Here is a 27,715-nt window from a genome sequence, read left to right on the forward strand (position 1 = left end):
TAATCTAATTTATAGCAATTTGATGTGAACGCTCGTTCACCGCATGTTCGTGAACGATCAACTTTATCTTTGTCTCTGCTTCAAAACCGTCAATGTCAAGGATAAATAATAATGTCAAAGTCAATTCACCTGTCAAATGTCAAGTGCAAAACGGCAGACGCAAGTGTGTTGTGTATTTTTCCGTGAATTGAGTTTTTCGGAAAATAAGTGAATTTGAACTAACTTGTCTAAAATACGCAAAGAAAATTCAGGCAACTGAAAAGTTTTGTGTTTTCTGTAGTGTTTCAATTTGGTTACGGTTGGTTTCCTGATATTTGCGCACAAGTCCTCCAGGTGAGGATAATCGATTTATTTGCACCTTTCACAGTTCAATGAACTATTGACATTTTGTTGTACAAGTAGATTTATTGTTGTTTGGAATTTAGATTCGGCTTGGTATGGATATGGAAGAGCTGTGAAGTTTATATTTGTTTACAATACTTTATTTGTTTAAAACTAGGCACATTTAGTTAGTCTCTATAGTTACATTGAGTATTTTCTTATTGGAATATTCCCATCTCTTTTATGGTTTCATAAACTTACAGACTCCCAGGGATGTGATAATGTATTTAATCATTGATGTATATTGAGTTCATAATATTTCTATGCAGATGAAAATATTAATACAGATGAAAAAAATATGGTAAAGTGTAAAAAAAAAATTTTAAAATTTATGCACAGGAAAAATATTTATATTTACTTATTTAAAATCATCTATTGCACAGAATATACCTAGTAGGTACTTACTTACTTATTAAACATTCTTATTAAAAAAATACATAAAAGTTAAGGCTACAAATGCAAAGGCAGCCTTTTCACTAAATTGATCTTTCCCATACAACCTTTGGTTTGATTTTGGTTTTATTATGTTGATGTTCCTTTCATTTATTTAGGTATTCTGTTTATTTACAATTACTTACACTAACTTCAACAATAAGTAAAATTTAAGTAAATTCTTAATTATTTACAAATGGAGTTATGAAGAAAAATAAATAATAGATGACTTAGATAACACAAATAATAAACAGATATATTAACTTGAAAATGAAAAAGGGAGATTTAAAATAAAATAAGATTAGCAAATTTAGTCACAAGAGTTTCATTTATTTCTACACACATCCATGTTTGTGCTGGCAACTTACTTCATCCAAAGCAAAACTGTTTTTTTGAAATAGAATATCTATAGCTTTCTCTCTTGCAATGTTAGCAACTTGTAATGTTAAACCTACCAATTTTATTTTGACTTTGTTATCTTTTGTTTGTTTTATTTATTTTACATTATCTACATGTATTTTTTATGTTTTAGCATTTTTGTTTGTTTTTATTTTCATTTTGTTTTTTACACAGGAATCACTACCATAATATGGATCCTGATACAGCTGTTCATTTTGTAAGTTCATTTAGTTTATTTATTTTTCAATTCTTAACCACTACTGACTATTATTGTTTTGCAACAAAAATGTAAGAAGATGTGTTATAGGTTTGACATCTATGTGTCTATTTGTCTGTCTGTCTGTGGTACCATAGAATTTAAGAGGCATTATTTGAAAGCCTTTTTTCAGAATTTTTCAGCTATAGAAATAATGCATGAATTTTCAGGAATGACAGTTGAAAAAATTAAGAATTTTCCTACAAACGTTATAACTCCTGTTGCATCCCCTTTTAATTAAAATTTTTGTGATAAAATATAAAACTGACAAATTTACATAAACATTTATAATATTAATACATTATATTACATTTTTATTATATTGTATTTACCCAGAGAGGATTTACCCAGATCCTTTGCTTGGCATCATATTCTGAAAATTCTTGGTAAATGCACAATATTTGTATTGGTTCCATTATCACACAAACACTGTGGTCAAACATTTGAATACAAATGTATTAAATACTTATTATTTAGTCTATGTGCTAATGAACAATATAGAATGCAAAATTAAACATTTTGGAAATACTCATGGAACTCAGGAACATATTGTGGTTAAAAAGTAATTGAAAAAGTATAAAATAATTTCAAAATCCCTGACCTGTAGAGAATATCCCTCAGGGTGTTCATCTGCAGCCAGATTTTCATTTTCGTTAATATGAGTTATATGTTTGGTATGCAACTAATTTTTCACACTGACTTCATCAACATTATCTTATTGACTTACGCGACTTCGTTCGCGTGAAATGTAGTTTTTCACAAATCCCTCGGGAACCATGGATTTTCCGGGATGAAATGTAGCCTATTTGTTAATCCAAAGTAAAATCTATTTCCATTCCGAATTTCAGCGGTTTAGTAGTAGCGCTAAATAAATAACATACAGGTACTTAAATTTTTGTTTTTAACAGTTGAAAAAGTTCCATATGACGTCAGTCACTATCGTAATATTCGCGCAAATATTTACGTAATAATTAATAGCAGTGCTTTTTTTTTTGAAATACGTAATCAAAAGCTCAGCTTAATGTTTGTTTACTTGCGTATTAATGGACGCGTTTCCTTAATAAAGCTTCCGCGCCGAAGCTCGGCAAAGGTTGCGCGGTGAAATGTCGTTCATATATTCATCTCTGATTCTTTTGGCATTGTAATTAATTTTAAATGCACCAAATTTGGCGGGGTTAAGGTTGATAATTTTTTTTCATAAATCTCTCTTGCTTATTAATTTCTGGTTCATTAAACTTTGACACTTCTTTAATTTTTTTTAATACTTATTAATAATAGCTTAATTTTTTTTATAGATGGTATACATATAGTTACTAAGTTTTTCTTTCTCCCTAATTTCTCAGTGCGAGTTGGAAAGTTAAACCACGTATTGTGACGACTCTAAGTCTTACATACTATATAGATATAATACAAATTATGCATACTTATTAACTTAATAGGAGCTTAGAAAAAAAAAAAAAAAATAGATTTTCATCAAAATAAGCTCAGTACATGAGATTAACGATAAATCACTGGAAAAAATATTATTTGGAAATCTTTCATTTTTCATTGGCAGATGACGCCGGGAGCATGTTTACTACTTTACTGGGAGCATGCGGGCTGACGCCTGTGGTGCTTTCAGTATGAATAGCTAGAGCAGCTGACTGAATGCTTGATGTATTCTACCCGTGCTTTTCCATCGTATGATGGAAGCATAGTACGAAGTCGGTTGTTTGGGCGACCAGTAGGGACTTTTATGGCAAAATGGTGATGCTGCCAGGAGTGTCTTCTCATGAGGGGAACTCCTTGATGCTGAAGAGCATATATGTGAACCTTTACATAGTTATTGAGTTCTAATGGCATATTATTTATACACAGGGCCGAGCGGCCTATGGTGTGAAATTTGACTTATGAGTCAAAATGATAATGCAGCCAGGAGTGTCTTCGCATGAAGGAACTCCTTAATGCTTAAGAGCATATATGTGAAACTTTACATACTAATTACCTTCTGATGGCTTATTATTGATACACAGGGCCAAGCGGCCTATGGTGTGAAATCTTTTAGATTTCTTTTGAACGCATTACACTCTCTTGAGAGTAATGGATACTCTGAAAGTTAAGACTGCCAGCTAGAGGCTAGGCCTGTTACACTAGTTATACAGTGATGCTTTGTTCTGCTTGATATAAAGATGATAGTGGAAGCTAGGCCTGTATTTATACGGTGTTTACAGTGTGCTTTGCTCTACTAGTCGTCTGACAATCAGTTATCAATCCACTATGTGGAACTCACCCATACACACTTATGTACCAAAAACGATAACCCTCACGAAAAGGTGGGGGGTCCTGGTTCTTAAATAAACCTAATCTCACCAAATTCAGGGAGAGGACCACCGTCGTTGTGCGGGAGTTGGAGCCAATGACCATCTTTTATAAAAAAGATGCCAACCTAATCTCACTTGCTCACCCAGACTCACTCGCTCACCCAAAGCACTATTCCTTTATTACCTTCTGTGAGTTTGTTAGAACTACAGAAACAGCAATGAGGAGCTGTAATACTGACGTCCAGGGTAAACCTGAATGTTGTGTTGCCACTCGCTGTCAATGTGGTCTTATACGATTCACGAAGGCGTAACTATTAAAACGACCTTATCAACGTACTCAGCGTTCGTGTTTTGATAAACCACGAAGAGTTCGTGTATCGATATACCACGAAGAGTTCGTGTATTGATATACCACGAAGAGTTCGTGTATCAATTATATTTTAGGGAATCCGTGATACGAGAACTGTTACCTCTGAGACTTTAAAAGTATTTGTGTTATTATGGACATAATGTTGATTACTGGGTTCTAATCAATAGACGATCACATGCCAATTAAAATATTTTAACCTTTGGAAGATTAACACTTGATAAAGTGTATGTTTTATGCTCTTATATTTATATGAGGCATTTTGAAACAGTTACAGTATCTCGAAGAAAACACAATGTCGTCAGTCCCAGTAATTATCATTAACATAACAACAAGAGAGAGGCTTGGCCCTGTAGAGGGTCATTGAAATAAGCTCAAAGAGCCCCATTTGACACTTCTTCTTACATAAGTTGACCACTCACGTCATAAGTAGATGTTCACTAGCTGTGTCCCGCGGTGTCACCCGCCTAAATCCTATATCATTTGAAATACCAGAATAAAATATAGCTCTTGATACTCCTTATAGTATCAGCTCTCTGTATGGTCGTAGCGAGGTACGGACAGCCCCCCCCACCCCTCCCCTCTCAGAGCGGTCAGTTACTTAAGAAATAATCGGCCGAAACCGAAACTTAGGCTGAAGCTGAAATTCGTTTTCGGTATCAATTGGTGAGATACTAAATCTTTATATCTAGAAACTCTGCGTTTGTAGGTATACATGTTATTTAAAAATAGCTGTTAGTTTAAAAAATGTTTTTGTTAATTAGGACTAACCCAATTTCTATTGTTTTTGTTTTCTCATATCATCTCGACATTGAAGCGAATAAAACTAAAGATTTGCAAGTCAAGCGCAGAGAGGTAATTAATTTAATTTTGTGTATTTGATATGTCCTACAATAAATCAGCCATAATATTATAGAATAAATTCTTGAATGATTACAAAAACTGGCTATTTGGAAAACGCTATAGCCTCGGTAGCTCTAAGGTTAGGGGTGCCATACAATTTTCAGTGCGCTTTCATTTGAGACCCCACTCAAGTATACTTAGCATTCGGTTATTCTTCTCCCCTTTAACATCCCACAATTTTTAAACACCTCAACCTATTTTCATCATACATGTCTATGAACACTCGCACGTAATTCAAGTTTAATACGAAAAAAACTAAATTGAAATCGCTTCATCCGTTCGGGAGCTTAGGACACAGACAGACTGACAGACAGACATACACGTAATACTTATAACATCCCTCTTTTTGCGTCGGGGGTCAAAGATTCCTGCTACGCATTCCTGCAAATTAGTTTCTGCTGTAAGGTTGGTTCAAAAAACTTGAAATACATATATTCCAACGTCCTTTGTGGACCTGGATTTTTTGGAAATATCCTGTTTGCCTAATTATTCTATAACATAACTAGCGGACCCGCTTAAGCTTCGCTTTGGCTTATGATGCACTTCTTCCCTATCCCTACGCTGCTTCTACCCTACTCCTACCCTACCCCTACATTACCTCTACCGTACCTCAACCCTACCCCTACCCTACTTTTACCCTACCCCTAGGATTTAGGGGTTTGAAAAATAGATGTTGGCCTATTCTCATAGATACCGGATAAGCACAAAAAATTTCATCAAAATCGGTGAAGCCGTCGGAGGAGTATGGCAACGAAAACTGTGACACGAGAATTTTGTATATTAGATATCTACCCGCAAGCGTATGTATTTAGATAACTCATTGGAAAGTTTCCATGCTGCTGTGGAAACGCATACAAAATGCGACCAAACTATTCTAGTTAGATTCGCTCAGGTGGCAGAACTTTGTTCCATTTTAGTTTCCACATAATATGAAATTTTCTAGTCAGGTGAAATAGATGAAGCAACACGCTAGAGAGACGACATTGCTTTAAAAGTTCATGAAATTTTTTTCAACAATAGGTAACAAAATCAATAAGAGCACTATTTAGTGTACCTAAACTTTTTGGAATCAATCTGTAATAGCTTACAGAACGGACAGACAAAAACTTTTGCAAAGAGCAGACTTTACCTTGCTTTTTACGATTAATAGTAATATTCATGTCAAGTTTATGTAGATATTTTGTATTCTAATTGCTTCTTTAGATCTTGTTAAACACGATTATGTATACCTATATATTATGTTTGTTAGCAGTATTTTATGTTGTAATAGGTACACAATTGATAGACCAAAACATAGTACCTAGATATTCCCCGGAGGATTCTGTTACAAAAAGCTTTACTACTGCTGAATTTGGACTAAACTATAATCGGAGACTCCTCCCGTTATTTAGCTCGTGAAATGTAGAGATATCGGAATGTTGTCGTGTATTTTACATGCAGTTTTAGATTATATCAAAATGTGGGGTGATTTCAGACCATGTGGTCGAGTACATTTTCTGGAAATGAACGTTGCAAATAACACCCCCGTAAAGAGAAATGCCTCGCCTTCGCGTCGCTCTTTGGTTGAAAGCTACAGTTGAAAGGTTGAGTTGAAAAGCTTATAACGCCAGCCCGGGCGGGAGAGTCAGTCAGTTGAGTGACAACGGCGAGAGAGCGCGTGTCTGTTTTACATAAACATTACGCCGTGGAAATTAATTTTCTTCATTTTCGTTGTTTGTATTTACTCTGCGCGCAACTGGAAACTCATTTATTTATCTAGTCTTGTTTAAATAATAAATAAAATAGCGTTTTAATTAAATTTTCTTTATTGTTTTGATTGTGTGAAAAATTCTTTCTATTTTTATTATTGTTTCTTATTTTGTTTGAGAAACGAGTGCAGAATAAAATTTTATAATTAAATTCATGAACAGTTTGTTGAGGTTTTTCTAATTGAATGGGGCAAATCTGAATTGCGAAGTTCTCATAGGGTTGCCAGCAATTGTCTCTACTTTCGGCACAGCATCATCATCTTTAGCACGAGTAAGTAAGATGTTCTATTTGCTTTTTTAACCGGTTCTAACAAAGCGGACTAGCTACTTATGATAATATGACACTTTTACAACGACACGGACGTCTATTTGCTATTAATACTTATGGACTAAGGACCTGCAATGACCAGATAGACCTCATTTTATATTGGCTAAAAAATTGTCAGCCTACTATTAGTAAGTCATCACCATCATCATTATCAACCCACATTCGGCTCACTGCTGAGCTGGAGTCTCTTCTCAGGGGTTAGGCCAATAGTCCACCACGTTGGCCCAATGCAGATTGGCAGACTTCACACACGCAGAGAATTAAAAAATTCTCTGGTATGCAGGTTTCCTCACGATGTTTTCCTTCACCATTTGAGACGCGTGATATTTAATTTCTTCAAATCCATACAACTGAAAAGTTGGAGGTGCATGCCTCGGACCGGATCGAACCCACACCCTCCGGAATCAGAGGCAGCGGTCATATCAACTCGGCTATCGCGGCTCATACATTAGTAGTACGGTAGCCATTTATGGAGTTTCCATTGTGGTGACTTTGTAAGCTTGCAAGGGCCCAAACTCCAAACCCTCAACCGTTTAAGTATAAGGACCGTTGACGAAGAAGTTTCTTTAATATTTTCTTCGGCATAATATTAAAAATCTCAATCGATAGTCATTTGAGCTTTGCGACAACCCTTGGAAAAATCCGTTAGCCCTTATTCGCACGAGAGCTAAAAAAGCTATGCGTTAAAACCCAGCGTTGGCGGGCGTAGCGTATAGTATGAAGTTGAATGAAGGTAAATTTCCAACGTACAAAATTGAAATTGCAACTCTGCTCGATAAAAAGCGTCGTGTTTTAAAAACGCTGTCGTGTTAACATATATACTTGGGCACGCATTTGTTGTAATTGAACGCTTTTTTAACGTCCGTTAAAAAAACTTTTGTGCAAATGAGGGCCTTAAGTGCAAAAAACTGCGTTCGGTACATGACGACGCACCCGCACCGCCGACGCAATTTCTTGACGTTCATTCTAAGCACCGTTCACACAGCATTACCGAGCATGGAATATACTATAAATACTCGTACATACGTTTACGGTTTATGTATTTTGCATAGTCTAAAAAAATTTCGTCGCACCGCACCCGATGTGATGCCAGTGCAATTTTTGCCTCTGTACATGAATTTTCGGTGCGGCGCCGGTGCGGGTGCAGCATCGAGTACAGTGTGCACGGAGCCTTAGGGTCTGTCTAACGAAGAGTTGCCACAAAGCATGGGTCTGGCAATATTCTTTGTTATATCAATTACATTTACAGTTGAGAATCTGGACGCTTGAATCCTGCGACATTCCAATGCCGCCGTGGACCAAAATCCATATGCGCATACAATACTTACTAGTGGTACAAGAATAGGCTAACAAACATTCAACCTTCATAAAATAAGGTATCAGATAGTGTTTCTCTTTTCCTATCTTTCTTCATTTTTCAAGTCATGAAAATTGATGATTATCCAAGCTTTTAGTCAATAAATTGTAGATCTTTATAGATATTAAATATAAACATAAAAAAGTTTTTTATTTTTTATGTTATAAAACTAACATTTTATTATGTGTTAACAATTTTTTATAACCCCGTTATCGATACAATTTAGAGGGAGCTCATAAAAAAATTTACTACTGTATTTTTACTGTTGCTTAATTAATCATAACTATTACATCATCTTTACTTCTATAATTATAATAAGTAGTAAACATATTAAGAAGTAAAGTTTATTAGGTTGTAGGAGCTAATGAGCCGATTTTGAAAATTCTTTTACCAATTGAAAGCCATCCGTAGAGATAGGGAAAGAACGGGAAAGTAAGTAATTTACAAATACAATAGTGAGTTTGTTTGTTACGTTTTAACACCGAGATATCTAAAGCGTTGTATTAATTCTTTCACCAATGGAAAGCTACATTATCCGCGAAATGTAAATAATAAACTATATTTTATCCCCTTCAAAGTATAAAAATACGTAATGCATGTGGGATAACATTATTTAATATTTTATAGATCTACAAAGAGTCTGCGAAGGCATACAAATTATGCCTTAAGTCATTAAGTATAGGTTCTTCTTGGAACATCCGTCACGTTATATGAAAATTTAGTCCAGTTTCCTCACGGACGAAGGCGCGGGCGTGCACTAGTAGTAATATAATAATAGATGTATAATTGTAAACTTACACGCTCGCGTATAATCGGCTTGAAGCCTTACGCGATTAAAGCCTTGGAAGTGATCAACCTGCAGCAGTTTTTGTCTTAGCGCTACTTAGAATTAACACATAAACTCTAGACCGATAGATCTTAGTCCAAAGGGGAAGATGATAATATTATTCTCCTAACTTATGCTTATCAGCCGATCCATTGCTGGACATAGGCCTCTTGCATGGACCTCCAAGCACAACAGTCGAGCCGCCAGCATCCAGCGGCTCCCTGCAACCCGTTTGATATCGACCAACAATGCGCTTATCCGGTGCGGGGTCGCCATTCCAACACCTTGGGACCCCAACCTCTTCTAACTAAGTGACCTGACTATAGCCACTTCAGGTTCGCGATTCGGTGAACTATGTCAGTGACTTTGGTTCGTCTGTGGATCTCCTCATTCCTGATTCGATCACGCAGAGAAACTCCAAGCATAGCTCGCTCCATCGCCCTTTAATAATACTTAATCAATTAAATAGAAACAAAGCTACACCTTCGTTTATCATGTAATTAGGAAAGGATAGATGGGTGGGTTGCCAATTATTTGCCAATAAAACTCTCTCCCACTACAGCGGGTTAGGTAATTGCCTCAATTTAGGGTAATTACGTCATAATCACCCGGCTCACGTAGCGCTATCCTTCTACGCGACGTGCATCGTGTTTACTAAGTTGCAACTTGTTCAATCAATTAATATATGAAGAGTAACCCATCTATTTGTATTATATAGTTTTTGTAATCCTCTATTCTAATATTAAAAATGCGAAAGTAAGGCTGTATGTCTGTTACTTGTTCACGGTTACACCGATGACCCGATTAGAATGAAATTTCGTATATAAATAGGACCTTGGAACAGAACATAGGCTACTTTTTATCCCTAATGGAAATATAGAAGAGGTACGTCAAACACTTATCAAAAAATATCACCCAGCTCTCAGAATATAACGTTTGAATAATGAGGCAGTGACAATGTGTTCTTCTCCTAAAATAAGCAGATGATGTAAAGTCTTCAGCGTATTCCTACACGTAGTAAATAAGTTTTGAAGTAGGTACTAATTAGTTCGTACTTAATTCCTTTAAGACTACCAAAGTTGGAGCCAAGACAAAGACTGTGTTTCACGACTAATTGTGCGATCCACTGAATTCAATTAAATGCATGCGTTTAATTAGAACACGAGGTAGTTTACGTATTCATCATCATGGACGATCACCGCTGGTGCTTTTGCGTGGACTTCCAAACACGATCTCGAGCCGCCAGCATACAACGGCTCTCTGCAACCGGCTTGATCCACCTGGTGGGGAGGTCTGTCAACACTGCGTTTTCTAGTGCGGGGTCCGGGGTTTACGTATTACTTACTTTTAATTTGTTTCTCAGAATGGAGGTAGGCGTCCGGATAGTAGGAATAGTCCTGAGGGTGCTGAACTTCCTCCTCGCGCCGCTGTTCTGGCTGCACTGGCGCAAGCAGGACCCCCTGCGCGTGCCCCCCATACAGAACCCGGTGCTGCTGCAGAGCGCGTCCGAGCTCGCCGAAGCCATCCGCTCTGGGAAGGTAATGACACATATACAGTTACAGTTGGAGATACAGTTGTAAATACATACTAAGCTCAACTCCTGGAGCCGTTATTCCATCTCCGTGCACAGCGCAGATATTAAACATTAGGTAGCTATTGCATACAAATTTCTATCACCCCTTCAGGATCTGTAGTTTACTTCTGGATGAAAGTTACCAAAAATCCATTGAGCGAACCCTGAAAGCAACAATATCCTTCAACAAGAATAACAGTATCGTTGCGAAACTCCTAGGAAGATACAGACACAGAGGACAGGCCAAATCCATTGGCAATTCCCCATAATTCAATAGAAGAGTTCTTCAATGTGACCATCCTTCAAAATTCATTTATTTCAGTATACGAGATTTTTGATACGTCATTTGCCTATTTGTAAAGATTCTACTACCGGTTCGGAAGGCAGATTCTTTTGAGAAGAAACCGACAAGAAGAAAGTTTCCTAAATTGCTGCTGAGAAGAAACCGGCAAGAAGAAAGTTTCCTAAAAAACCTTCTAAGTTTACTTACAGAATAGCTGTAAACTGAAACTAAATATCTGTATTGTTCACAGTTGACCAGTGAAGAAGTGGTCACAACCTTCATATCGCGGATACACGAGGTGAACCCCCACATCAACGCCGTGGTGCAGGACCTCATGTGCACGGCGGTGTACCGCGCGCGGGAGGCCGACTTGCTACTGCGGGAAGTCAGGCTCAGGGGCGAAATAGATGAGCTCATAGTCACTAAGCCACTCCTAGGTGTTCCATTCACTATTAAAGAAAGCTGTTCTCTGAAAAGTAAGTTCATCTTAGTTTTTTTTTTTATTATTCTTTACAAGGTAGCCCTTGACTACAATCTCACCTGATGGTAATTGGTAAGTGATGATGCAATCTAAGATGGAAGCGGGCTAACTTGTTAGGAGGAGAATAAAAATCCTCCGCGAAAATCGGAACGCTATATCGCTTGGCGGTACGACTTTATCGGTAGGGTGGTAACTAGCCACGGCCGAAGCCTACCACCAGCCAAACCAGGACCAATTAAGAAAACCTCAATCGGCCCAGCCGGGGATCTAACCCAGGACCTCTGTCTTGTAAGTCCACCGCGCATACTACTACGCCACGGAAGTCTTCAAAAAGTTCTATAGAAAATTGTTTTCTATGACCTTTTTTGGCAATAATTAAAGAAAATATTCTGGCAAAGGTAATGGATTTGACCTTTTTTTTTTTTTTCCTTGAGGAGGAAAAAATCCCTGCGGACTCCTGCCTATGTCCGACTTGCACGGACTTAAATAACCTCCTCTACTCCAAGGGTGGCACGGGACCGCAATGCATTACTTCATGCCCCCCTCTTACGAATTTTCTCTCTTCTTTTTCTCATCTTTTTCTCGAACCTCTCTTCTCCTTATTGTTTCTTTCATCATTTGCGCGTATGCTTGCCACTCTTTTTCGCTATTCAGCATACGTGTTATTAAGTTTCGAGAGCTTACGGCGCTGTGTGTTCCCTGTGCCACCAATCTCAGATCCGCGCAAGCCGGACACTCAAAAATGGCATGTCTTGGGGTGTCTTCCTCTCCGCAAAAGTAGCACTTGTCTGTTGGGGTTTTCCCAATTGCGAATAGATAAGTGTTGAACACCCCGTGACCACTAAGCGCCTGCGTGAGCCAGCGATCCACCTCTCCGTGTTTTCTGTTAAACCAGCGTTTGAGATCAGTTATTAACTCCCTCGTCCATGCTCCTTTTCCTACTTCTTTCCATTCTTTTTCCCACTCTGTAAGAGATTCTTCCCGTATTTCTGTTAGCTTTAGCTCTTTATTAGAAAAAAGTTGGGCGCGTTCTCTGACCATTTTATCTATGGGAACAAGCCCTGCAATAACGAGAACTGCATCTGTGGAGATTGTTCGGTATGCTCCACAGATACCAATGGCTAAACGTCGCTATACGGCTTCTAACTTTTTCCGGTATAGCTCTACCCTCATTGCTCTATCGAAAATTAGCGCCCCGTAAAGAATGACTGAGTGGGCAACCGATGCCAGCACTCTTCTCTTGCTTGCTCTCGGACCACCCTTAGTTGGCATTTGTCGATATAGTGCCTCCGTCATATTCTGTGCCTTTTTTGCTACCTCCTCTATGTGCTTTTTATAGTTCAGGTTCTTATCCAACCAGAATCCCAGATATTTGATGTAATCTTTTGGTGTAATTAAGGCATCCTGAACTACAAATGTTATGGGGTCTAGCTTTCTTCTCCCGCTAAATACTATAGCTTCAGTCTTTTCTGGAGCTAAAGACAGCTGTTTTCCGAGCATCCACCGATGTGTTTTAGGGCCGTGTTGGCCTTTACCATTAGTGCTCTTTCCGTATTTGCTACGACTATTAATGGATTTGACCTGTGACCACGTGGTGGTTATTAACGAGGAAGTATCGCCACTGTTCCAATGCAGGTTAGCGGCCATAAGGGCAGTCTTGAATTAGACCAGAAACAACCGAGAGAAAAAACGAGCACACGAAAGTTAAACCAATTTCGAAACCAGCGCGTTTTTAATTGACATTGATATATATTATTTGTTTTATTGTAGTTCACATAGGTATAGGGGGCCCATAGGTAAAGATTACTTAGGGCATTTAGTAACCATAATCCGTCACTGTATAGGGGTGATGTTTGACTCTATTACGATCACTATCAGTTGTCAAAGATAATCATGAGAGGGCTTAACGTACTCTCCGAGACATGGGAGTGTGACTCAGCCGACTTCCCAACTCCGAGCTGTCACTGTTTTATTAAAGAAAGAAAAGAAAAAATAAATCACAACCCGATCAAGACTCAAAACCCGGATTTAATGATGAACCTCATTCCCGTAGGAGTAGGCTCCTTCCACTTACTACGACCCTATTTCCAATCTTATAACTTCTCTATACCTATACCCTTTTATACAGAACAGACTTGTGTCTCGTTGTGTATTTATTTAGAATGTCCTGAAATTGGTTCAGGAACATCGCCTCCCCTTATAAATCTCTTTTATTAATCATCTTCTATTCAAGCAGACAAGTCCGTCCATACGGCGAACGGAGCAGTCGCTCCAGGCGCCAAATCCTAAAGGGCGCCTAAATGGTAAAGAAAAATAAAAGAAATTTCTTTTTTTCGATTGTCTATATATTTAACGAAGAGATGATTGAGAGACGCGAATAGAATGCGCAGGCGCAGGCCTGATTTTCAATGCACTCTAGAAGTCCAAAGCTTCGCGTTCCATACATACCAACTTTGTACTCAAAATTGGTATAAGTACCTATATTAATAGGAGCAAACAGGAAAGGCGCCATATTTGGATTTCGCTCCATTCTAAAATTTACTTCGGGCCGGTGCTGCAAGGAGACTTTTAGATTATAGTTAATCATATATTCCTTAACACCCAGGTATGTCGAACTCGGTGGGCTGCCTGGAGCACCGCGGGCGCACGGCGCGAGAGGACGGGCGCGCGGTGCAGCTGGTGACGGAGGCGGGCGCCATCCCGCTGCTCATCTCCAACACGCCGGAGCTGTGCCTCGGCTGGGAGACCACCAACCTGCTGCACGGCGCCACCAACAACCCCTACCGCCTCAGCACCACCCCGGGCGGCTCCTCGGGGGGAGAGGTGGGTCTCTGAACGCTTGCGACTTTGATATCTCCGGCACTATCTCACGTACATTAGTTTCACTGAATGGTGGTATACTTACGTGGTTCCAGACAACCCGTATCAAACGATTCGCCTCGATTTCCATAGCAACTTCGTTGTTAGTGACATTTTATTTTTGGCGATATAAATAAAGAAATATAGTTCAAATTCTAATAAAACTAGTTATAGGCGAATATTATTTACATCGACAATTATAAAATAGCGGAATCACACCCCAGTTAAATTGTGGTTGCCTTTGTGGCATTTCTTATCACCTAAACATCTTCAAATCAACAGAGTAGGCACTTTCTATGCCAGCGTTTCATCAGAACTCAACATTAAGAAATAGCTGACTCGCAACAACCAAATCAATTTTTAGTTGTATGAGTTTCTCCGATACTTCTATTTGTAGGTAATTTTAGTAATGATTTGATTTGAGTTACGTAGTTTGGTATATTTCTCTGTAGAGTAATAATTAGTCAGAATAGACAACTGTTGAGCAAAGAGCATCCTAACTGCATGTCCTACCTAGAGACCTTGCATCGCTTGCTCGACTAATATTTACTTTGCGACAATACTAACATAGTATTTACCTAACATACTCTTATAGAATTCTAGTGGACACGCGACTTCATACGAGAAATACTAGACTAGAGGACGCCTGCGACTCTGTCGGCGTCGTATATATCCTGGATAAAATGTTGTCTATGGTATTAATCCAGGGTATAATCTATCTCCATTCCATATTTCAACAAAAAAAAAAAGCAAATGCTAATACCGCCCTTTGTCTAACCCGGCGCTGTATGGAAGTTTGTATAGAGCATTCCGCAATTTTCAAGGTAGAAAGCTGAAAATTGGTATGCAGACTATAGACTTGCACAGATGGCGAGTAACAAACTTATAATCTTAGACTTATAAAATATGCTTAAAATATAATAATATTATGGGTAGGTATGTCCTTGGAGAGTCTACGTCTGTAGGCTACATAATTAATATTTAATTTAAGTTTTTGTTTCTTTTATTTGTAGTTGTAACTTGTAACCTAATTACCATAAATATTATTTTGCTTTTAATTTTTAATTCTTTATTTGGTTGCATTTGTTTTTCTTTGTAACTTAACGCAAATTTATGTAAAAAGTTTTCAACTCTTCATTTTAAGTATTAGCAGGAAATATCATCTGTGCAAGATGTAGCTACCTTTACGTAAAATTATATGTTTTGCACCCTACCCTACCCTAGTTTATCAGATAATTTAGTTCTGTTGGTTATCCAAAAAAATAAACAAGTATGTTCGTCACGAGCATCACCCTTGACTTGCGCAAGTGGTCGAGGTGTCAGGCATTACTAATATTATAAACGCAAAAGTTTGTATGGATGTTTGTAACTCTTTAACGCCGCCACTACTGAAGCGATTTGACTGAAGTTTAGAATGGAAATAGATTTAGCTACTTTCATCCCGGTAAAATCTATGGTTCCCGCGGGATTTGTGAAAAACCGAATTCATGTAGACGAAGTCGCGGGCGTCCGCTATTTAGTGATAAGGTGTTAAGTGTGGCACAATGTTTGAAAATAAAATGTTTTTGACTTTCTTTCTAAGTCCATCAGCCTGAGCTTGATGTGTACTGTTTAGTTTAGTAACATTTCATAAAAAAAACACAATACATAATTTAAAAGAAATAATTTATGAAATAATATATGCTTTACCAACAAACTTCAAATTATCTTTGTTAGTAAACAGCGCACATCAAGTATAGCTTTAGTATGGGTACTAATATAGCTTGGCAATTTCGTTGATGACACTCCCATGAGATGCGGGAGACTGTGCGGGTATGAAGTCGTGCGCGCGTCCCGGCCCGCGCGGACCATCGGGAGTGTCACGAACGGATTAGCCAAGCTATAGTCCTTGATGAGGTGTGTGTCACTGTCGCAGGCCGCGCTGCTGGCGAGCGGCGCGTCGGCGCTGTCGGTGTCGTCCGACATCGCGGGCTCCATCCGCATCCCGGCGGCCTACTGCGGCGTGTTCGGCCACAAGCCCACGCCGGGTGAGTCGCTGCTTTGTTCTTGCCTAGCAGAACCTATGTCTTATAGGATCTGCTAGTTCTTCTTTTTTCGTGTTAAGTAAGTGCCGATGGCTTCATGTGGGACCACTACGGCGTCACCGGGGAGTTTGGGCGAGCGCAGAAGCATCGCCTGATGAGACTCGAAGGCTGAAACAAAGATAGAGGACGGAACGACTCTGTAAGGGCGTCTCCTATGACGTGACCGTGACCTGAGTGAATCAGTCCGGACGCCCCCGAGATCGTGAGTTAGAAGACCCACGTCCGGGTGACGTTAGATATCGGGGACTTTAAAGCTTAAGGGTCGTTTTGGGACGGTGAGCAAACACTACACTAGTTAAGATCGAACGGATCGTGGTTTTATAAAGCGTTAGCTTTGAACGGAGGGCTGCTAGTGCTATTATATCTACTCTTCTATCCACTGCAGAGGCGTAGCTAACGCCTTATCAGCTGTATCAATTATACGGGGCCCTTGGACTACAGAGGCACTTGCGTGCGAAAGCAAAAATCAGAAAAATGTAGGTAATCCACAATCTCAATTTCCGCGGTTCGGTTTGCACCCAAAAGTTGGAAACATCCTACATAAGTTAAGTTACTCATTTATTGTAAGCGAGCATTTTTGTTTCTTTTGTGAGAAATTTGTTCCCTGAATTTGCCTGATGGTGTTACACTCCTGTGCCTTGGAAAACACGTTAAATGATGATCGTTACAGAATCAAACAGTATCATACCAGTAAGTCTGCCAAACTGCATTAGAACAGCATGGTGGTCTGATCTCCGTATTCCCACTTTTATAAGGAGGGAGGCTTTGCCCCTGTAATGAGCCGAAGACCCGAGGTTTCTCTTGGCCAATCTAACACATGTGAACTCGTTATCTATACTTATAATAAAACTGGTCACTTATATGATGGCAATATTGCGATTCAGTTAAGAAATAATATATTAGTACTTATGTATAATAATATACGAATATTTATGTTCCCATTGTATTTTACATACAATACACCATAACTGTCGTTAATGGAACTGACGACGGCTAGCTATTTAATTTCACTTCTCCGAGATTTCGGTTTAATAACTGTAAAAATGCATGTTGCCCTCCACTATATACAATAGCGGCCTCCCTTCCAGAATGATATATTAAGATATAATTGAACTACTTAATATAAGAAAATAATAATAAAAACCAAGTGTGCTTTAGACCTCACGACTGAAGTCAAATTCATTTCAAATTACAAAAACAGCGCCACAGGCTCTTGAAGTATACAAAAAGTGATTGTTTCAAAGTTCTCTAAGAACGCCATCTGCTGGTAGTTTAAAATAACAAACACTGTTTCACTGTGCCTGTAGATGGCAGCATGCAACTTAAAATCTTTGATTACATTTTGCGAGCTGCATTCACCAACTTACTCCCGTAGTTTCACTGAACTGATAATATCAATCGAAAATTCAAATTCCAGGAATAATATCAATCGAAGGCCACGTCCCGACGCTGACTGACGAAAACTACCCAAAGTTCCTAACGGTGGGCCCCATGACGCGCTACGCGGAGGACCTGCCGCTGCTGCTGTCGGTGATGGCGGGGCAGCAGGCGCACCGGCTCGAGCTGCAGCGGCCCGTGGCCGTCGACCGGTTGAGGGTGAGCTACTGTGTGGGAGCTGGTGCTCTAAACTGCAGGCTGCAGATCATTTTGTTTTCTGTATTCTCATAATTAACAGGCGATGGACGTCCACTGCTGGACATCCTCTTTAGCGAGGTAATGCCCTTAATTGACCATGCTGGGCATAGGGGTTGGTCATTCGTAGAAATAGACTACTCGCACCAGTGTCGCTGTTGTCCGATACCGGTTTGTGACACTTGTGAAGTCTAGCCGAATTGAAATGGTTATACAGTAATTTATGGTTGATGCACCACGAGCAGGTGAGGTTAGCAGTTGGGGAGGCTGACTGGTATTAGCTTCCCTTTTACACCCCTTGTGTATTCTGCTTCATGGTAATATGCTCATAAGCAATGACCCACTTACCTATCTGATAGCACTATATTAGAGCATAGTTTTCTTCGGGTGCTATATTTTGCAGTAGATTTACAGGCAATTGCCGCGAGACGAAGAACGTGCCTCTACTGCTGTTCATGTAGGTTTAAAAAGCGGTACAAACCAGAAAACCAGAAGATTGAGCTTGCTATTGCTACATTGTATCGCAGTTATCGTTCGTATATTATGCCTGGCTTTGTATACCTGACCATTAGGAAGTATATTGAAATGTTCCTGTGCACGCTCTTAAATGTAGTTCTAGATACCAAGAGGCAGGCAGCCTCTACGATGTTCTAAATTTCGTAATTTTACGTTTCTCAACATTTCCTGTAACACTAGGCTGAATAATACATCGAAACCAAAGCAGCGAACTAGTATTTAGCTGAACTCTGTCATAACCTAGTATTAGAACTAACGAACCAATATCAATTCAAGAGCTCTATACGAAGAACATGTGGTTACGTTAGGATTCCCGTTTCAGATATACCACATGACGGAGGCCACCAAGTCGATAGCGTTGCTGAGCGTGCACCCCGCCATACAGCAGGCCGTGCTGAAGGCCACCGACTACCTGCACAACAAGTGCGGGGCCACGCTCTGCGCGGTGAGTTGATTCATCACATCCACAGAACATGGGTCTGTTGTATGGACTTCCTAACATCACGATACTGAGCCGCTTGTATCCAGCGAATCTCTGTTACTCGCTTGATGTCGTCAGTCCACTTGGTGGAAGGTCGACCAACACTGCGTTTTCCGGTGCAGGGTCGCCATTCCAGCGCCATGGGATCCCAACGTCTATCGGCTCTTCGAACTATGTGCCCCGCCCATTGCCATTGCAGCTTTGCGACTCGTTGAGCTATGTCGGTGACTTTGGTTCTTTTGCGGGTCTACTTTTCTGATTCGATCACGCAGAGATACTCCTAACATAGCTCATTCCATCGCCTGCTTTGTGACGCTGAACCTTCTTGTGTGGCCCATAGTTAGAGAAAGTCTTGGAAGCATCACTGGCAAGACGCACTGTTCGAACATTTTTATCTTCAGGTACTGAGGAATTTCGAACGAAAATATTTCGCGAAGTTTCCAGAATGCTGCCCAGCCGAGTTTGATTTGGAGAGCTTGATTAATGAATAAAATCAGTGCGACCTTGACGATTGTGTGACACCAGGGTGTGACACAATCGATGAAGGCTTATGCTCTGTATTGAATCATAAAAAATAATTATTCAAATCGATCCAAGCGTCTTCGAGTAATCGCGTAACATACCTACATACAGAAAAAGTAATAAAAAAAATTGAGAACCAACTCTTTTTTTGAACTCGATTAAAAACATGTAGTATGATTGTGTTTGTTTGTAACATCACAGGAGAAGTTCAAGGAGCTGGAGGAGTCTGTGGAGATGTCGGTGTCGGTGTTCTTTGCCATGAAGGACATCCCCAACATGCTGCAGGACCCACTCAACCCTAAGGTGAGTTGCACTTGCTCTGTAGGGTAACATATCATACCACGACATATCTCTCGATATGTGTCGTGCATGGAAATGTTGTGAAAAAAATTTTTTAAATAATTTTTCGGAAAAAACATCCTAGTACTCCCCAGATACTCTAGTTCTGTGTTAGCGCATTTCCGTTACGTTTTACTATTAGTGTGCTTTGAAGTATGCAGTTTCATACAAATAATATGAACCAGCTGGAGGCGATACGGAACCGTTATATTGAGTTTTTAGCCTAATCCGAGTGCCCAGCTTTCATAATATTATACATATTCGCCATTGCACAAGCATGCAAGGAACATGCATGTATTTTTCAATATTTTTTTAAAAAAAAAAACGTTATATTACTCTTCCTGCACTAGATAAAGCAAAAAGAAGAGAAAATAAAGAGAATTTTAAATAATTTAAATTACTCGCAGTACTGTGCATAAATAAAATATTTGAAGATCGACGTTATTGCCAGTGAATACGATAGACTTTGACATCATACTTTTAGCCTCAATAGTTCAACGGTTAGAGCGGTCGGCCTCATCACCGTGGGGTGGCGGTTCGATCCCCGCCCCGTTGGTCTATTGTCGTACCCACTCCTAGCGCAGTCTTTCCCGACTAGTTGGAGGGGAATGGGAATATTGGTCATATTTAAAAATATATGGCAAATATTCTTTTAAAAAAAAAATACTGTTCTTATAAAAATAGTCGCTTGTGACTGAATTAAAATATAAACTCCATGATTATTATAATATAGCTCTCGCGACAGCTCAATTAGCTCAACTATTACTATCTGTACCTTAAGATTAGCATCAGTACCCTAAGATCAGTGTACCCAAGATTATCATAAAGTACTGATACGTGTGTGTTTATATTTACAATAAACATATTGTAACTGACCGTCGACAAAATCTTACCTATAAGTCGATTAGGGAATATGGAAAAGGTATATTGCATTTTCCCTAATCGATGAAACTTTTATTATAAATATAAATGTGTTTTGCAGCACGAGAAAAGTTTGCTGATGGAGATAATAAAGTACTTCACCGGCAACGGCTCGCGCTCACTGCAGGCGCTGGGCTTCGCGCTGTTGCGCAGCAAGCTGCTGTTCATACCGCGGCGCCGCCTGGCCCACCACAGGGAGCGAGCGCGCCGCCTGCGGACTATCATGATGGTGGGCTTCTGTCGCACTATTCTATAACTAGTTATATAACATTCATCTTAAGTAATTATGTAACTATAACGTAGAATATATTTCACCATAATTTACTAAACAAATGAAAGACTATAAGCCGATCATGAGTTGTAGGTATCTAGTGTCACCACTGAAAGTCACGATCATCACATCACCCGACTTAGTTTTAATTAATAATATTTAGCTTATCTTTAGCAGACTCATAAGTGGTTTACAAAAATAAGAAAACCAATGTCGACAAATGTTATGATTGACAATATTTGTCAAGGCAACTCAATTAACAAATCAAACTGTAACCAAAATCAGACCCTGAGTGAAGTAATGACCTTTAGTGAACCAACACTAACTTTTTCCACTCAAGTCACTCTCCCCGCCTATTCCAAGTAACCCATAAAGAATTACACAGCAAGAAATGTGGACGGCTCGAACGCCACGAGCATACTAAAGCCGACCGCATGACGAGCGCCGTATATCGCAAGTCGTTTCCGCCAACCGATCTGTACCCCTCTCTAACTCCCCACTCTTTCTCGCGAACCAAGTCGCGCCATACGTCATATCCATCACAAAGTACTATTTCCTACATTATAATCTATACTAATATTATAAATGCGAAAGTAACTCTGTCTGTCCTTTTCACGGCTAAGCGGCTGAACCGATCAAGATGAATTTAGGTATGATCGTAAATGGGACCTTGGAGCAAAACATAGGATACTTTTTGACCCTAAAATAAAAATAGAACGGGGGTGAAATAAGGGTTGAAAGTTTGTATGGAAAGTCCTTCATTTTTACTCTTTTAATTATTCATCCTATTAATATTATAAACGCGAAAGTATGTATGGATGTTTGTTACTCTTAAACGCCGAAACTACTAAACCGATTTCGTCGAAATTTGGAATGGAAATAGATATTACTCTGGTTTAATACATAAGTTACTTTTTATCTCGAAAGAGTCCATGGTTCCCGAGGGATTTGTAAAAAACTAAATTTCACGCGGACGAAGTCGCGGGCGTCTGCTAGTATGAAAATAATAATGTTATACGGATGCTTGTTGTAGGAGAAGCTAGGCACAGACGGCGTCCTGCTGTACCCGGTGCACAACTCGCTGGCGCACTACCACAACCAGGTGTTCCTGCGCGCCTCGGGCGTCATGTACTCCATGCTGTTCAACGTGCTCGGCTTCCCCGCCACCGTGGTGCCCATGGGCCTGCACGACGGGCTGCCCGTCGCCATACAGGTGATACATTACCGGCTGTACCCTGACATTACCGGTTGTACCCTAGCATTACCGGCTGTACCCTAACATTACCCTTACATTTTTTTTAAGAATATTTGCCATATCTTTTTTAAATATGACCAATATTCTCATTCCCCTCCAACTAGTCGGGAAAGACTGTGCTAGGAGTGGGTACGACAATAGAACAACGAGGCGGGGATCAAACCGCCACCCCTCAGTGATGAGTCCGACCGCTCTTACCGTTGAGCTATTGAGGCTTACGAAGAACATTACCTTTCGTTTCTTAAGATTACAGATTTCTTAGACAACAAATACCACGTATACGGGATTGTACATGTATACAAACTTAAGAAACCTCTAATATAAGTGTTGAGTCAACTATTATTGTTCCGATAGACGTCTCAGTCTATGGTCGTTATAGCGAAAAGCTTCGACCAACACCATAAGAAGCTTTCACTCAATGGCGTGCACAAGATTTTTAACTAGGGTAAGCTTTATACATACAAATTGTACAAAAAGAAAATTTCCTCCTCCAATACAGATTTGTAATGAATCCTCAGGGTATGCATTGCGTTTATACATCTATGCAGTGCACGTCACTGCTTTCACTTAACTGTTGGATGAAGAGTCGGATACAGAAGACAGTGATTCTTGAGACGGCGCGTATTGTGAGGAGGTTCCTCACTCTGGAGCCCCATTTGAGTGCCTAAGCAACCACCAGTTGCTTAGGCACTCAAATGTCCCACAGCGGGACATTTTTATTAATTTTGAATAGTGTTTTGTTTTGTATTTTATAAAAATCGTTAAAAATATAAGTGAAAATTACTAATTTGCAGTGATTACCGTCTGTCCTCTACTAGTGATTACCAACTGTACCTTTATTTGCAGGTGATCGCCGCTCCATATCAAGACAGACTTTGCCTAGCGGTTGCGAAACAACTGGAAGAGCGGTTCGGTGGTTGGCAACCGATAGTATAAACCAATGCAACCATTGATTACTACATAAATATAATATTAACTAATATTTGTCAGTCTGAGTGTAATGAAAGTGATTTTCGAAGAATTTACAATCTGACTTCATGAGATTGCAGCTTTTGATGTCATTGTTTGGAATAACTGAATTTGTATACTATTACTGATTACGTGAACCAGTGGCGTGCAGTTTCGGTCAGGGTAGGCACTTGGTAGGTATTTCTTCAAGAATATTTTGAAAATTATGGAATAGCCAGTGCCTTTATGTGTGTATGGGTAGCCCGCCACTGTCTTGAATGTATAGAGACGAATTATTTAGTTCCTGAGCTAAATGTTACAGTTCAAAGTTCGAGTCCTGGGTCGGACAAAAAACAAGCGTTTGAATCCCAGCGGCTCATGAGTTGGAATGATATCCGATAGGTTCCAGGTTCCATTGTACTAATTTTGTATTTGTTCCCATAAAATCTTTTCGTTTAGTTGAAAAGTAAAAGGGAAAATTAGGCATGTAAAAAACTTGGCTATTATTCGACTTAGAGTAAAACCAATAATTGTTTTATATTATATTTGTTGAAGATGTTATGGCTGTGTAGACACGTGCGATTGTGTGTAAAACTGAACGTCAGAAAAACAGAAACATGTTTATAAATATATCTGTCTGTGCGTGTTTGCATAACAACGGTTTTCGGTAAACTGGTTTCGATGTCACACGCCTCTGTATCACTAAATAATTTAACATTGCGTTTCTGTTGTGCTTTCGGTCCTTTAGTTTACACACACAAACGCGTGTGTGCTGTCATACAACCAAAGCCAAAAATATCAACTTATGATAGGTCACTTGATCTTTATACATATTTCATATTGATTCTATTTCTACAATCGCTAACGCTTTAAAAACTAAAAAAAGTGGATAGAAGCAGGCGTTTCATATATAATATTTTGCTATAATTGACTTTGCATTTGCACGTTGTAGAGTGAACATCTCCGGTTTTGGGGTGAAACGTACGTAGAGCAAAATAAAATTTTTTTTATCTAAAAAGTGTGTGCCAGCCCCGACGCACGAATGGCATGCATACACTATGTACGTTTCAATACCTTCGCCTGAAAAGTGAAAGGTGCGCAAGGAGACCGAGGAGCAGCAGGCCGCGGCGTGCGCGCCCGCGCATGTGTTGGTGGCAGAGTAGGTTGCGCACTAAAACATAACGCTATATAATTTTTTCATATCGAGGACTATATATGAAAAATCGATTCTTAAGGAGTAAACTCCAAAAATATATGTAAATGACATTTTTTATTTTTTGCAGCGTTAGCGTTTTTAGAAATAGAATCGATAGCATGGCTATAGACTGGTGCACTCGTATCACGAAGGCAACACAAAGTGTCGAACTCAACAAACCACATGTATGGCGTGGTTGTTTTTATACGTTTTAACTATGGTGTAGAAAATAAAAAGAGGTGGATACAGTGAATGTTTTTCGGATTTCAATATATATTAGATATCGGATTCCGTTTTTTTCTTTTTGAGACGCGGAACGGAACCCTGAAAATGTTTCCTTTGTTGACTACAGCGAGTCCTTTTTTCCAAATGCAAGGGCCGTTTCAAACGTGTTTTTAATACAATATCAGCTTTTTCTTTTATGATAAAACATATTTTTCTTTCTACAAAGAAATCTTTAGTAAAAATTAAAAAAAAAATCCCATGTCTCGGAGAGCACGTGAAGCCGTCGGCGCGAACATCATCATTAACATCTGATAGTTATTACTCTTGTGTCCGCCAATCCGCGTTGGAACAGTATTTTGGGTATAAGCTCCATTTCCCCTCTTCTATAAGCATGCTGATGATGATCCGGCTCGAAGGACCAGAAATGTTGGTTATATCGGAGGACTACAGATTGATAATTATCGAAGAATGATGATGATGTACGTTGCCTCTTTTCATTTGCTACATCATTGTATTTTAATACTAACATTGTACTCTATTAATGATAAGTATTGTTAAGATTTGCGATACTCTTACTGTTAAGAGTAATTAATCGTGAAATCCTACACTTTACCCGACTGCGGTGAGATTGGTGTTTGTGTGTACTCTGTGTGTGTCACTTGATTCATTTCATTTGATATTGTATTACACGTAGACAAAGAAAGTAATAGACGAACAGATAGTGTCTGTCGTATTCCCTAAAAAAAGAGAATAGCTTATGCCAGTTACGTCAATATCAAGCGTGCGTATCTCGGGTAGAGAAAAAGACAGACGGCGACTCGTGAAGAGAAGATATTCGCGACCAATGGCGGCTTTTGTTGTGGTTGAATGACGAGCTACTGTTAGGAGACAATGCAATTCGATATTGAAGCGTGCGCGTGTCTTTTATTTAGACTCAAGAATAGTTCAAACAAGTTGTCATTCGAAGGTAGATATTATAAAGCTATTATTACAAAAATATAAAATTAACGTAGGTAGTATGAACACAAAATTACATCCTCAACTTTTAGTAAAAATAACCCGTTAGCTTAAATTATATTGGTGAAAAAAATGCTTCAGTGTAGTGTTCTCGTCGTGGCCTCGTAGTATTCTCTCGCAGTAAGTTGATCTATTTTTAAGTGAATGCGATGGATGCCTTCTATCTGTCTGTTTGCTTCTCTGTCTACGTTCTACTCGAACTAACCAGTCCTGTTTTGTAGAGTCGTTACATTTTCTTTTTTACATCATAGTAAATTTAAATGCTATGAGGGCTCTAAATACACCTAGTCTGAGAAGACCTAAACAAACTAGGCCAAGTATTATTTTTTTTACCATCATTCTACATGGATTTTTTCTTGTAGCAAATAAGCAACATAGTACTTTGGTTTTTAACGTTAATACAATTTCCTTCAATAGTGGGAGGCCATTTACAAACGTAATAATAATAAACTCGATGGATACAGTTTGGTATTGCAGCTACATATCTGTCATAAATATCCAAAATTTAGTTAAACCACTTGATAAGTAAAGGATCAAAATCCATAATAATAAAATATACATAAACACATAAATGTACGTTAGATAACGATAAAAAAATGTGAAAAAATTCACTACTATTGTGAATTTAAGTCATCTTTACATTTTATTATTATGGATAAAAATCACGTTATTTTTAATCCTTAAAAAAATCGATTGTCTGTAAAGTCGGTTTACTGACGATAGTTGAACGTGACAACTTATTAAGAAAATACTGATGGAATGGTTGCATTTTTCAAAAGAAAATGTCCGTTTTTCTAAAATCCTGAAAAAAGACCAGAATATACTTTACTTCTTGTAAAAAAAAGTTGGCAACCCTAGAGCGAGGGAACGACGCATGATGTCATCTTTTTTCGAGTGTGCAGCCAGCTCCATCGAATCATAAGACGTTGTCACGTCAAAAAGATCACAAATTAGTTAACAGAAGACTGACGCATCGCGTGTGGTACTTCACCCACAAATATTTTTCTTACAATTAGGTCTAAACGAAGTTTCTATCCAGGAATCTAATTCCAGAAAACTGATAGTCTATTTACTTTTTTTTTAAAAAGAAAAAAATCTTTCTATTGTTTAAAATATAAATTCTATTCTTGTAAATATTCCTCTAGATGTTAATGTAAAATTATTTTCTTACCCTTTACCTCTAAATGTGTTATTTATGGTGTATAAACTGTTTTATGAAGCTATTTTAAAATTGACTGCAAATTCTTCATAAATAATCGAATTTTAAATTTTTTGTTACAATTATTGTGTAAAATGAGCAAATTTTTAGATCAAAATATGTTAGAATTAAAGGTATGTCAGTGTTTTAAAATAACTTCATATAAATCCTCTAAGGTTCTATCTAAATACCCAAAAAAGGTTTTACATAACTGGTAGGTTGGGGAAAAATTTGTTGATGTAAAATTTTTTTTAACTTGGTATATTGGGAGGACCTTAGACTTCTCTTCGGTCTGAATGTGCTGTGAACTTAACTTTAACATTTTTAAATGTATTTGTAATGAATGTATTACACAGTAAAATATACCTTATAAAGAATTTGTTTTATTTACTAACTAAATAGGGTAAAATTTATTTATTAGATTTTTGGAGTTTACTCCTTAAAAATCGATTTTTTATATATAAGGCGCCCGGTATGAGAAAAATCCGAGGGGTAAAACCAACTGAACTAACGAAAAAGTGTCACGTTTTTGGTGCGCACCTTTAGTGCGCAACTTTCTAATTTAGCTGTGTGTGTATTGAGACGTACATAGGGTATGCTGTATAGGCGACTATACCT

The 27,715-nt window shown here is 38.7% G+C and overlaps 1 protein-coding gene across 3 annotated transcripts; it reads left to right on the plus strand.

The window, feature by feature from the left end:
* Window positions 1-151: 151 nt before the first annotated feature.
* On the plus strand, window positions 152-27,474 carry LOC112047690 (fatty-acid amide hydrolase 2-A). Of its 3 annotated transcripts, XM_024084892.2 has the most exons (12): window positions 152-333; window positions 1,387-1,429; window positions 10,661-10,835; window positions 11,404-11,629; window positions 14,240-14,457; window positions 16,409-16,520; window positions 17,995-18,173; window positions 19,048-19,170; window positions 19,930-20,031; window positions 21,050-21,217; window positions 22,293-22,472; window positions 23,361-27,474. In XM_024084892.2, the coding sequence occupies exons 3-12, from the start codon at window positions 10,662-10,664 to the stop codon at window positions 23,448-23,450; spliced, it is 1,572 nt and encodes a 523-aa protein (XP_023940660.2). In that variant the 5' UTR covers window positions 152-333; window positions 1,387-1,429; window position 10,661; the 3' UTR covers window positions 23,451-27,474. The 3 variants fall into 3 exon arrangements, with proteins under 3 accessions (XP_023940660.2, XP_052740741.1, XP_023940661.2); XM_052884781.1 differs by lacking the exon at window positions 152-333 and having other exon boundaries at window positions 1,115-1,429; XM_024084893.2 differs by lacking the exons at window positions 152-333; window positions 1,387-1,429 and adding an exon at window positions 6,655-7,057.
* Window positions 27,475-27,715: the final 241 nt, after the last annotated feature.

The sequence above is a fragment of the Bicyclus anynana genome, chromosome 12, assembly GCF_947172395.1.
Source record: "Bicyclus anynana chromosome 12, ilBicAnyn1.1, whole genome shotgun sequence".
Classification (NCBI taxonomy): Eukaryota; Metazoa; Arthropoda; class Insecta; order Lepidoptera; family Nymphalidae; genus Bicyclus; species Bicyclus anynana.